The 10,334-nt window shown below is 42.5% G+C and overlaps 1 protein-coding gene across 3 annotated transcripts; it reads left to right on the top strand.

The window, feature by feature from the left end:
• Positions 1–240: 240 nt before the first annotated feature.
• On the top strand, positions 241–9,911 carry ATP5F1C (ATP synthase F1 subunit gamma). Of its 3 annotated transcripts, XM_035128296.2 has the most exons (10): positions 241–504; positions 1,693–1,727; positions 2,046–2,177; positions 4,238–4,442; positions 5,179–5,322; positions 5,587–5,651; positions 6,180–6,335; positions 7,677–7,773; positions 8,568–8,612; positions 9,762–9,911. In XM_035128296.2, the coding sequence occupies exons 1-9, from the start codon at positions 455–457 to the stop codon at positions 8,572–8,574; spliced, it is 891 nt and encodes a 296-aa protein (XP_034984187.2). In that variant the 5' UTR covers positions 241–454; the 3' UTR covers positions 8,575–8,612; positions 9,762–9,911. The 3 variants fall into 3 exon arrangements, with proteins under 3 accessions (XP_034984187.2, XP_034984189.2, XP_034984188.2); XM_035128297.2 differs by lacking the exon at positions 8,568–8,612 and having other exon boundaries at positions 242–504; XM_035128298.2 differs by lacking the exons at positions 8,568–8,612; positions 9,762–9,911 and having other exon boundaries at positions 7,677–7,777.
• The last annotated feature ends 423 nt before the right edge of the window (positions 9,912–10,334 follow it).

Raw genomic sequence — 10,334 nt, 5'->3', positions numbered from 1 at the left:
GTACGTAAAATGTGTTCATATACTCTTTCTCCAAAATATATTTATGGACCATCTCTATGGATCACCGGGGAAGGGCGCCGCTCTCGCCCCTCATCTCTATGGTCCACCCCTGTGGGGTGTAAGTGGTTAAACCGTAGAGTCCGTAAAACCCGACCGGTTTGCCCTTGTGGCGGACCATAGAGACAAACGTAGAGCGAGACTCCAAGTTCCGGCGCCCTTTCATCCGGAAGCTGTCCTTCCCCCCGGCCTTCCGTGGCCTTCTCCTCCTTACCATTCGCCCCGTGCCCGAGGTGCAGCTCTTGCGGCGCATGCGTGGTAGGGACTCTCTGACCTTCAAGCCGCCGGGTCCGGGCGGGCAGCGCGCGAGGGAAGGAAGGGCCGCGTCTGGAGGGGGAGAAGAAGAAGGGAGGCCGCAGGCGGGGAAGGAAGGAGACGAGGAAACGCCAACGCCGCCATGCTGTCCCGGGGAGCCGCCTTCGCCGCAGCCCTCTCGCAGCCGCAATGGTAGGTGAAGGGGAGAATGGGGGAGGGCACTCTGCACATGCTCAGAGTTCCCACGAGCCACGGTTGACACCTGACATCATTTTGCTGCTGCTGTTATTATTATTATTATTAAGCGGCACAGATATGTCCAGTTCAACCTCCCAATATCTTCCCTCAAGGTTACAATTATTTATATTGCAGGCTGCTAATTGCATTTTCTCGTCAGAATGCAAAAGAAAAGAAAAAAGCACCTGGTCTGTGAAGCTCAACCTGCATCCTCTTCTTTTCCTCTCCTCTCCACATCCTGGGGAGGGGGAGCCTTTATAATTATCTTTCAATTTGTTCCCCCCCCCGGCTTTTGCTGTTGCACTGCAATGCTTAACCTGCATTATTTCCACCACTTAAACTGCATTCTTTTCATTGCCGGCCAGTCTAAGGAGTGCAGTGGGGTGGCGCACCCGTATATCTGCGCCAAATGTCTCTTTTCCCTTTGCCTTCCACTCCAGTCAAGGTTTCTGCCCAGTCGTTTTGGCATGGGTTGTCCTCTTCCCAGCTTGTTTTTCAGCCTCCTTGCTTGGCTCTTTATAGTGGGACTCTAGTTTTCTCCCTATAGCAAGCAAAATGTTGCAGTGTGCAGTATTCCTAGTTCAGCACGTCAGCTGCTTCAGTCCCATAACAGCAAAGCACCAGTGCTTTGTGACTACTGAAACTCAGGCTGCCTTGGCGGGGATCCCCCCAATAGATTTATATATTTTTGTACATCTGCCAACTTTGGGGCTTTCTCGTGCCTGCTGGTATCTGCCTCTCATGTATAGATGAGGCTGTTTTGGTTGCATAGGATTTGGCACCCAAAAAATGAGTTCACTGTTGGCATGTATATGAATATGATAAATATATACAGGCCATTCTCAGCTTACACTGGGGTTACAATCCAGGGATAGCAGCTAAAGCCAAAATCACATATAGTCAAAAAAACATTGGGTTCAATGGCAGGTGTGATTGCCAAAGTCTTTCTCCCCAGATGCCTGCTCGCTTTATTATTATTATTGCCAAGTACCACCTGCGAATTTAATAATTTTTTGGTACCCACACCAGTTCTTTAGGTCGTCAGATGTGCCTCTGAACCCAGAAAAGCTGTGAATTACTGTTCTACCAGTGGAAAATAACATTTAAAGAAACAAAGTATTTGTTTTGTGTTTAATTTTTCAGGGTCCAAGTCAGGAATATGGCAACTTTGAAAGACAGTAAGTATTCCGTTCTATATGCATACCCTGAAATGTAAAAAAACTACTGCAGAGAAGGTAAACCTGTGATCTTCTAGGTGCTGTTCATCTCCTCCTGTCAGCACAGACAGTGGTCAGGGGTGATGAGAACTGTAATCAAACATCTGGTTATTCATCCCTGCACTGGTAGATTTGGCTGCATAACACCAATGCTCTTACAGATGGGTTGATTTTAACTTGTTACAGAGACTAGTGCTCAGTTAGATCCTTTTTCAATGCTACTTTTTCTCAGTGTCTCTTTGAAATCATCCTTTTGTTCATTCACTCTCATCTGTGCAGTTACCCGGCGTTTAAAGTCCATCAAGAACATCCAGAAAATTACCAAGTCCATGAAAATGGTTGCTGCAGCAAAGTATTCCAGGGCAGAGAGAGAGTTAAAACCTGCCAGAGTTTATGGAATCGGGGCATTGGGTAAGCAAAGTTGCCTCTCTTGTGGCTGATTTTGCAGCAGTAGCTTTTAAATCATGGGGGGGGAGGGGGGATTTGGGGTGGGGGGGGGATAATTTTCTGACCTATAACTTTCTGATAAACTACTTCTAAGTAGACTTGCAAATCATTTTTAAAATCTGCATTTACTCTGGACCATTGGAATCGATGATATGTTAAATTAGCTCAAAAGTTTGATTTTTCTATATATCTATAAACCCCTGGTCCTTTAAAGAAGAGATAAAAAGCCTGTGGTCCTCCAGATGTTAAACTTCTTCCAGCCATAACCAGCATGACCGGTGGCCAGATGTTGGGAATTGTGGCTAAACAACATCTGGAGAGCCACAGGTTCCCTACCTCCTTTCTTGTGTACTTTTATATATTGCTTCACACATTTAGAGATGCCCTAAAGTGATTTACAATAATAAAATTCAAAACTCATAAACAATTCAAGAAAATGATACCAATATAAAATACAGTACCAAGTTTTCTTTTAAAGAAAGTACAAGAGGCTCCAATACTTTGGCCACCTCATGAGAAGAGAGGAATCTTTGGAAAAGACCCTGATGTTGGGAAAGATTGAGGGCACTAGGAGAAGGGGACGACAGAGGACGAGATGGTTGGACAGTGTTCTCGAAGCTACGAACATGAGTTTGACCAAACTGCGGGAGGCAGTGCAAGACAGGAGTGCCTGGCGTGCTCTGGTCCATGGGGTCACGAAGAGTCGGACACGACTAAACGACTAAACAACAACAAACAATCATGCCTCATGTTACGTCTGCTGCAGGTTACGTCTTTTCAGGTTACGGAGGTGCCGAACCTGGAAGTCCCGGAACGGGTTACTTCTGGGTTTGGAGCATGCACAGAAGCGCTAAATCACACTTTGCCGCATGCACAGAAGCGCTGGATTGTGTCACGCGTGTGTGCAGACGCAGCGCTTCAGGATGTGGCCTTTTCATGTTGCAAACAGGCCTCCGAAATTGATCCCGTTCGCAACGAGAGGTACCACTGTAATCTAAAACAGCATTAAATACTTATTGTTCTAAATAAATTCAAACCTCCAAGCCAAATTCTACACCAAAAGAAACTGAATTCAGCAGCCTCCATAAATGTATGGAAATCAAGCATATTTGCATGTATTGGATTGTTCCCAACAAAGTTGCCCCATTAGTGCAAAGATGTTTGGGAACCCCCATTAGTGGGGTGGGGAGGAAATGAATTTGAAGTTATGTTGTGCGAGCGTCACCAAAGAACTTCGTTGGATACAAGCCATTGTAATTTTACATTGTTTAAAGTATTTCTACTACAAGGGGTTGATAAGAAAATATTCAAGATGTTGAACCACCTACCCCTTCACTATTGGAAATACTTCTGAGCCCCCCTTTGGTTTTAAACACTTTGCTAGGTATTGCTCACACACTCAAGAGCCTATCTATATGGTCATGACTAGAAACTTGAGAGTGGCTTTTGTTGCTAAGATGAAAATTTCAGAACATTGTATTCTGCCATTGGCATATTCTGTGCTTGTGCAGAAAATACCTTGCACTCTTTTTGTCCTTGATTGCGTAGAGTGTCTCTCCTGCTGTTACTAGGGGTGCAACACTCCCTTCATGCTGATGGAAGCATGTAGGCTGTGACTTAATCTCAAATGGTATGTGCTGCAGTTTTGATAACTCAAACACTGGGTCGTCAACAAGCTTTCAAAATGCAGAAAAGTAAATATCATGCTGAAGAAGCTTATAGTTTCTGTTGCATGATCTTGATCCACCCATTGGAATTTGATTAAGTAACAGATGTGGTGGAGCAGTATTTCTTGTAGAAGTGGTTCTTAGTGGAAGTACTGGAGTTCATAGAATCTTAGAGCTGGAAGGGACCCAAGGGTCATCTAGTCCAACCCTCCACAATGCAAGTACCTCAGCTAAAGCATCCATGACAGATGGCGGGAAGGAAGGAAGGAAGTTCTACCATGTATCTTTGATGCCACTGTGTTTTGATGGCTGCTAATGATGCCTGCTGTTGGCTGTGTCCCCTCTTCTCTTTACTAGCTCTTTATGAAAAAGCAGAAATCAAGGCCCCCGAGGACAAGAAGAAGTACCTTATCATAGGGGTGTCTTCCGATCGTGGCCTCTGCGGTGCTATCCACACTTCTGTGGCTAAAAATATCAAGGGCCAAGTCGCCACCCTCACAGATGCGGGTAAAGAGGTCATGGTAGTCGGAATCGGTGACAAGCTGAGAGGCATACTTCAGAGGTAATGGGAAACAGCAGCCCTTTCCTTGAATTTGAACCTTGCTCTCCACTGGGGTTTTTGCATTAATCCCAAAGGCTGTAATGAGCTTCCTTCTGAGAAAGCTTAGGAGCAACTGAATATGCTCAGAATTGTAATGTAAGGCAGTGATACTTACCCGAAGGCTGCTGAGGGCGAGCTGATGTGTAGGATGCATTCGACAGGATCATAGGATCATTGCAGCTACATTTAAGGGCTAAGGCTTAATTGCTCAGAAGCTGGAAGGTCGAGGCAGGTTTAAGCCCCAGAATATAGTGGATGGTGAAAAGGATGGAGGTGCTCAGTGGGCTGGAATACAAAAAGAAAAGGGGAGGGGAACTGGGGGGGGGAGACAGGACCACCTTGGTGATGGTGCCAACACGGGGGGTTGCCCAGTCGGTGCTAACCTGTGACAGGACCTTTTCAGTGGTGGGTCCCCAGTTGCACAATGCCATCCCTAGTGGGGAGCATCTGTCTCCATCATCATCATTAACTTTCAGTAGGTATTCGTAAACATTCCTGTCTATGCCGTCGTTTCAGTAAGGGAGAATCACACTAGCAATGGGTGCAGCCCTCATTAGCTGCTGCATTTATGAGCCAGGGGAAGTTTCTGGGCACTTCTCAAAACCAGCCCCGTATAGAGCACATTGCAGCTGGGTAATAACTCGTGTGTTTCACTGTGGCAGGGTCTACTTTACATGCGGGCTCGTTTTAATTTTAGGACACACAGCAAGAACTTCTTGTTGAACTTCAAGGAAGTGGGAAGAAAGCCTCCCACCTTTGGAGATGCATCGGTCATTGCCCTGGAACTGCTGAATTCTGGATACGAATTCGATGAAGGAGCAGTCATCTATAATCGGTTCAGGCAAGAGAACCTGCAGAATTTAAAACATAAATTCCATCATTTCCAAGGGGAATAAAAGAATTGGGTGGGGAGAAATCAGTAGATTAGAATATAGTTTAGCGTTTTAATGTGGGTTTAATTCTGCTTGGTAGCTCCAGGTACCACCAGGATAATAGAGGAAGTTCTGCATGCTGCTTAAGTGTGTCTGGATTTTAACATTTGGCAGGCAGATATTCTCGAGCCATGTCACTAAAACTGTTCAGCAGAGCTTTCTATTTCTTTTAGGTCCGTCATCTCCTACAAGACAGATGAGAAACCCATCTATTCTCTTGAGACTGTTTCTGGTGCTGGTAGGTAGAATTTGGCTAGTTAGTGGAGTAAACAATTGTATTTTTAGGGGCACTTCCCTCTTGTGTGTTATTGCTTCTTGTGCTGATTAAAGTTTGTGTTTCTATAACTGCTTAACTGCAAAAGGCCAAACCATTGTCCTCATCTATCACACTGTGTGTAGGAAGCAAAGAATTTTGGTCTAAAATTATCAATGCTGTATATAGACACATTATTATTATTATTATTATTATTATTATTATTATTATTATTTACTATTAATTGCGTTGTTTGCCTCTTACTTTGCTTTTTAAAAGGCAAGATTGGAGCTAACAGTGTGCAAGTGCCAACTGAACTTTGTAAAATAGAAATTGCTTGTAGCTGGAAAGCTAAGGATTTCCTGAGTGTTTTTCTTTTTTTTAAAAAAAAAAAGCTGATTGCTAATCTACAGTTGTTTTGAAATTCCATCATATATGCGCTTGGCTTGCTATTACTGTATCTGATAAATGTTAACTAATAAACCACCTATATCTTTCTGCTTCATTTTTCAGAAAGCATTAGTATCTATGATGATATTGATGCAGATGTCCTGCGAAACTATCAGGAATTTACATTGGCGAACATCATCTTCTACTCATTAAAGGAGTCTACTACTAGTGAGCAAAGTGCAAGGATGACTGCCATGGACAATGCCAGCAAGAATGCCTGTAAGGAACTCTGCATGCAGTTTACAGTGTACTGTGATAAGTTAGCAGCAAAAGTGGAAACTACCAAAATTTAGATAAGAGTCCCAGTGGAGAGCAGGCAAGATTCTGTTTACATACCAGCTGAAATAGCTGCCTTTTAGTTACAGTGGAACCTTGGTTCCCAAACTTAATCTGTTCTGGAAGTCCATTTCAAAACCAAGGCATTCCAAAACCGATGCACGCTTTCCCATAGAAAGTAATGCAAAACGGATCAATCCATTCCACACTTTTAAAAACAACCCCTAAAACAGCCATTTAACATGAATTTTACTATCTTAACGAGAGGACCATTGATCCATAAAATGAAAGCAATAATCAATGTACTGTACTATAAAATAAATAAGACAGTATTGTAGATGATAAAAATTAAAATAATTCCCCCCCCCCTTACGTGCACCGATGATAGTTATTGTTTGGATGGGAGGCTTTTATCCATTTCCACAGTCACACAATCAATCAGTAGCTGAACTGGGTCACACAGTCACAAAAATGAAGTCACAAGCCATAGTCACAAGTCCCATAAAACGAAGAACAAGTCACAGCCAAAAAAACAAAAATGCCACACAAACAAAAATGCAAAAAATAGCAAAAACAAAAGCTCCAAATATCACCTCTTGTGTTGTGTGGGTGTTTGGGACTCAACAGCCAACAGACTCAACAGGAAGCCTCTGATTAGCAGCAGGGGACTCAAATTACAAATGGAACACACTCGAGGAAGTGGAACATGTTCAGCTTCCAAGGCAAAGTTCACAAACCAGAACACCTTTGCAGCGTTCTGTTTTCAAGTTGTTCATAAACTAAGTTGTTCTAAATCCAAGGTACTGCTATTTACAAAAAGACCTTGACTTTGTTCTAAGACAAGCCTACAGCTTCAGTCCTAGGCACACCTTACTTGGGAGTAAGCGCCATTGAACTTAATATGACATGATTCTGAGTGTTGTAGATAGGACTGCATGGCACTCGCCTGAGGACTAAGTTCATTATTAAATGAATAATGGAAAGTGATAACAGAAATTGTTGTGGATAGAAAAGACAGTACAGTATAGAAACTAGCCCTTGTCCCAGACAGTTGCTGGTAGAATCCTTGATGCTGTACCCTTTCATATTCAGCGATTCGCAATATTTACAAAATTTCAAGTTTAAAGTAACTGAAGTCCTTGGTTATGAGCAAGCAAAAAAGTGGATTATATAAAGTACTCAAAATGCTTCCTTACTTAAAACTGGCAGGCAAAGTAAAATGGTTGAGTAGCTTAAGATTTATTGATACTTTTGTCGTTGAACTTCTCCCGCCTCCCTTTCTAGCTGAGATGATTGACAAGCTGACTCTGACATTCAACCGCACCCGCCAAGCTGTCATCACCAAGGAGCTTATTGAGATCATCTCCGGTGCTGCTGCTCTGTAAGTATTGGCATACAAGTTTCTAACCTTTAGGCGTTTTGTTCCATGCGGTTGAATGGGGCAGCGAATTTTCCATTTGAGCTTTAAAAAAATCGGTGAGCAGTGCATGGCACAGTTTGGCACCATCCCCTCCCCGTTAATTCCAAACTTACAGCAGTGGTTGTTGGCTAATACTGAAGTTTTCTTGCAGGATATTGCTTTTCTCTGTGTCCTGCACCTGAGTTGATGCACATGTATTTTTTGGAAGGGTGCTTATTAAGGCTGCATGCAAACCACATTGCGTCCAAGTTCCCATTGTTAGGTCCTGGGTGGGTGAGGAAGAATGGAGAGGAACCCTGCTTGCCTTTGGCAAGACAACAAACAAGAACAGAATGCAACAGCCTTCAGTGGTCTTTGCTCCCCAGCAACTTTCATTCAGTGGTATGCTGCCTTTGAACACAGCGACTCCATCTCTTGTGGCAGTGAATTCCCTATGTCGGTTCTATGCTGACTTAACCTTTCCCCCCCCTGAAAAGCTCAGTCTGCAGCTTTCCTTTGGAGCAAGCTCTCTCCTCAGAATGCAGAAGTGCATCTTCAGCATGCCTTGAAATCATGCAATTAAGCTGGAGAAAAATGGCATTTTGTATAATGGAAAGCAATTGTGACTTTAATCCATGTGTTAATCAGTATATCTCTTCAGCTGATCTGACTTCCAACAGTGCTTTTGCTATGCATTGCATGTTTTCCTTAATTTACATTGCTGATTGCTTCACTGCATGTTTTTGTGTGTTGTTTCTTTACCATTCCACAACTAGGAACTAAGGGGTAATCAGAAAGTGAGAGTCTTCCAAAGTCAACAGGTAAAGTGGTGCTGGAAAATAGATGTTAAGGGTGGTGGAGAAAAAAATAGAATGTAGATTAAGTATTTAGGATGTTTGTTTTAGAAGTTTTATGAATGTCTGGTATTGCATGAATAATTGCATCCTGCAAAATTTTGCTTAAAATCAATCCATGCATTTGGCAGAAATGAAATCAAAGTGCAATGTGTTTCTAGACAACACGAGAGAGATAAGATGGAAGGGTGTTGTAGAGACATGTTTGATAGTATCTTTAACTGTGTAGTTTCAAATGTTCTGAAAATACTACACTGCAGTTGTATTTAAAATTCCATAGCAAGATGTTTAGTTGTCTCATCCTTGAGGTGGGATTCTCAGTGGAGTTCAAAAAATTACTGGGTTGCAAATAATCGAAAGGCAGTTTCTTGCTTCAAGATAGTCCTGCCTCATCTCTTCCCAACTCATGAAGCCTGTGCTAAAGTGTCTGCAAAGTGGGAGTTTAGAAAGTGCCTTGAGGAAACAAGCAGCAAAGTTTCAAGCAGGTGGTCTTTGGTCATGGCATTTACAACGACCACGTTGCACAAAGGCAAAGGATTTCCTTCAGATCAGGCTGGTCTTTGAAGTATAGGAATATCTGCTGGTATATTTCCACAGTTACTTTTTATGGGTTACCTTTTGCTAAGGACTGTCACCCGATTCCAGAAACAGAAATGAATTAACCACAAGCATTGATCTCTTAAATCTGCAGACATTTTCATATGGCAATAACTTTGACAAAAAAAAACCCCACATACATTATGTCTCTTCTGAGATGATGCCTTCCAAAAAAAATTAGTTGCATAAACATTTATATTAACAACAATAACTTTATTGTACTGTACAATGCCTTATATACAGCTTAAAAGTTTCAATAGACCGAGATCAGTTTGATATAAATACTGCTTCCCTAGTTTAAGTTACTTATTAGGCCCATTGCATTCTAGGAATGCTTTACAGTGGTGTCGTGGTCTGTTTAGAATTTTAAAAATGAAACTTTTAAAAAAGGACTAACACAGCAAGGAGAAAATGAGAAGCTGTTCAGGTTCTGCAGCAATTTAGCAATTAGTAAACAAAGCTGCAGATTCCGTCAGAGTGACATTCAAACTTCCCTTAATGCAATGTTTTTCTCTGTAGGTAAAGAAGAAAAGCTGTTCTGGCAAGCAGTTTATCCCGCTTCCTTTCTAGAGAGACAAAATTACTGGTCTGTCATTCTGTGAAGGATTTTCAGGCAAAGAATCCCAACTGTTTGTAAATCATATTATAATAAAGTCCTACATGAAAAGAGCTGGCATGGTTCTTTGGGTATGTGGAACTGGGGGTGGTTGGACTGCAATACAAGGAAACAACAGAGTCTTATGCTCTCAGCCAGCATGTCAATCTCCTTAAAACATTCTTCAAACACCGAGAGAGAGAGAGAGAGAGAGAGAGAGAGAGAGAGAGAGAGAGAGAGAGAGAGAGAGAGAGAGAGAGAGAGAGAGAGAGAGAGAGAGAGAGAGGGTGTGTGTGCAAAAGCCTCTTTGATGTAAATGAGAGCTGTGCACAATTATGGTAACATCCAAAATCTCTCCGTTGTAAGTTGGAAAAAACTTTGTGAAATATTTTGATGTTAAGGTATTACAGCTTCAATCCTAAACTTGGTAACCTGAATCTGCCCACCTGTCAAATCACCTGATGTCACAATGAAGCTGGATGACCAGTCGTCACTTT

Source organism: Zootoca vivipara, chromosome 10 (assembly GCF_963506605.1).
Source record: "Zootoca vivipara chromosome 10, rZooViv1.1, whole genome shotgun sequence".
Lineage (NCBI taxonomy): Eukaryota > Metazoa > Chordata > Lepidosauria > Squamata > Lacertidae > Zootoca > Zootoca vivipara.
The sequence above is the reverse complement of the archived record's forward strand: the minus strand, read 5'-3'. Positions and strand labels throughout refer to the sequence as shown.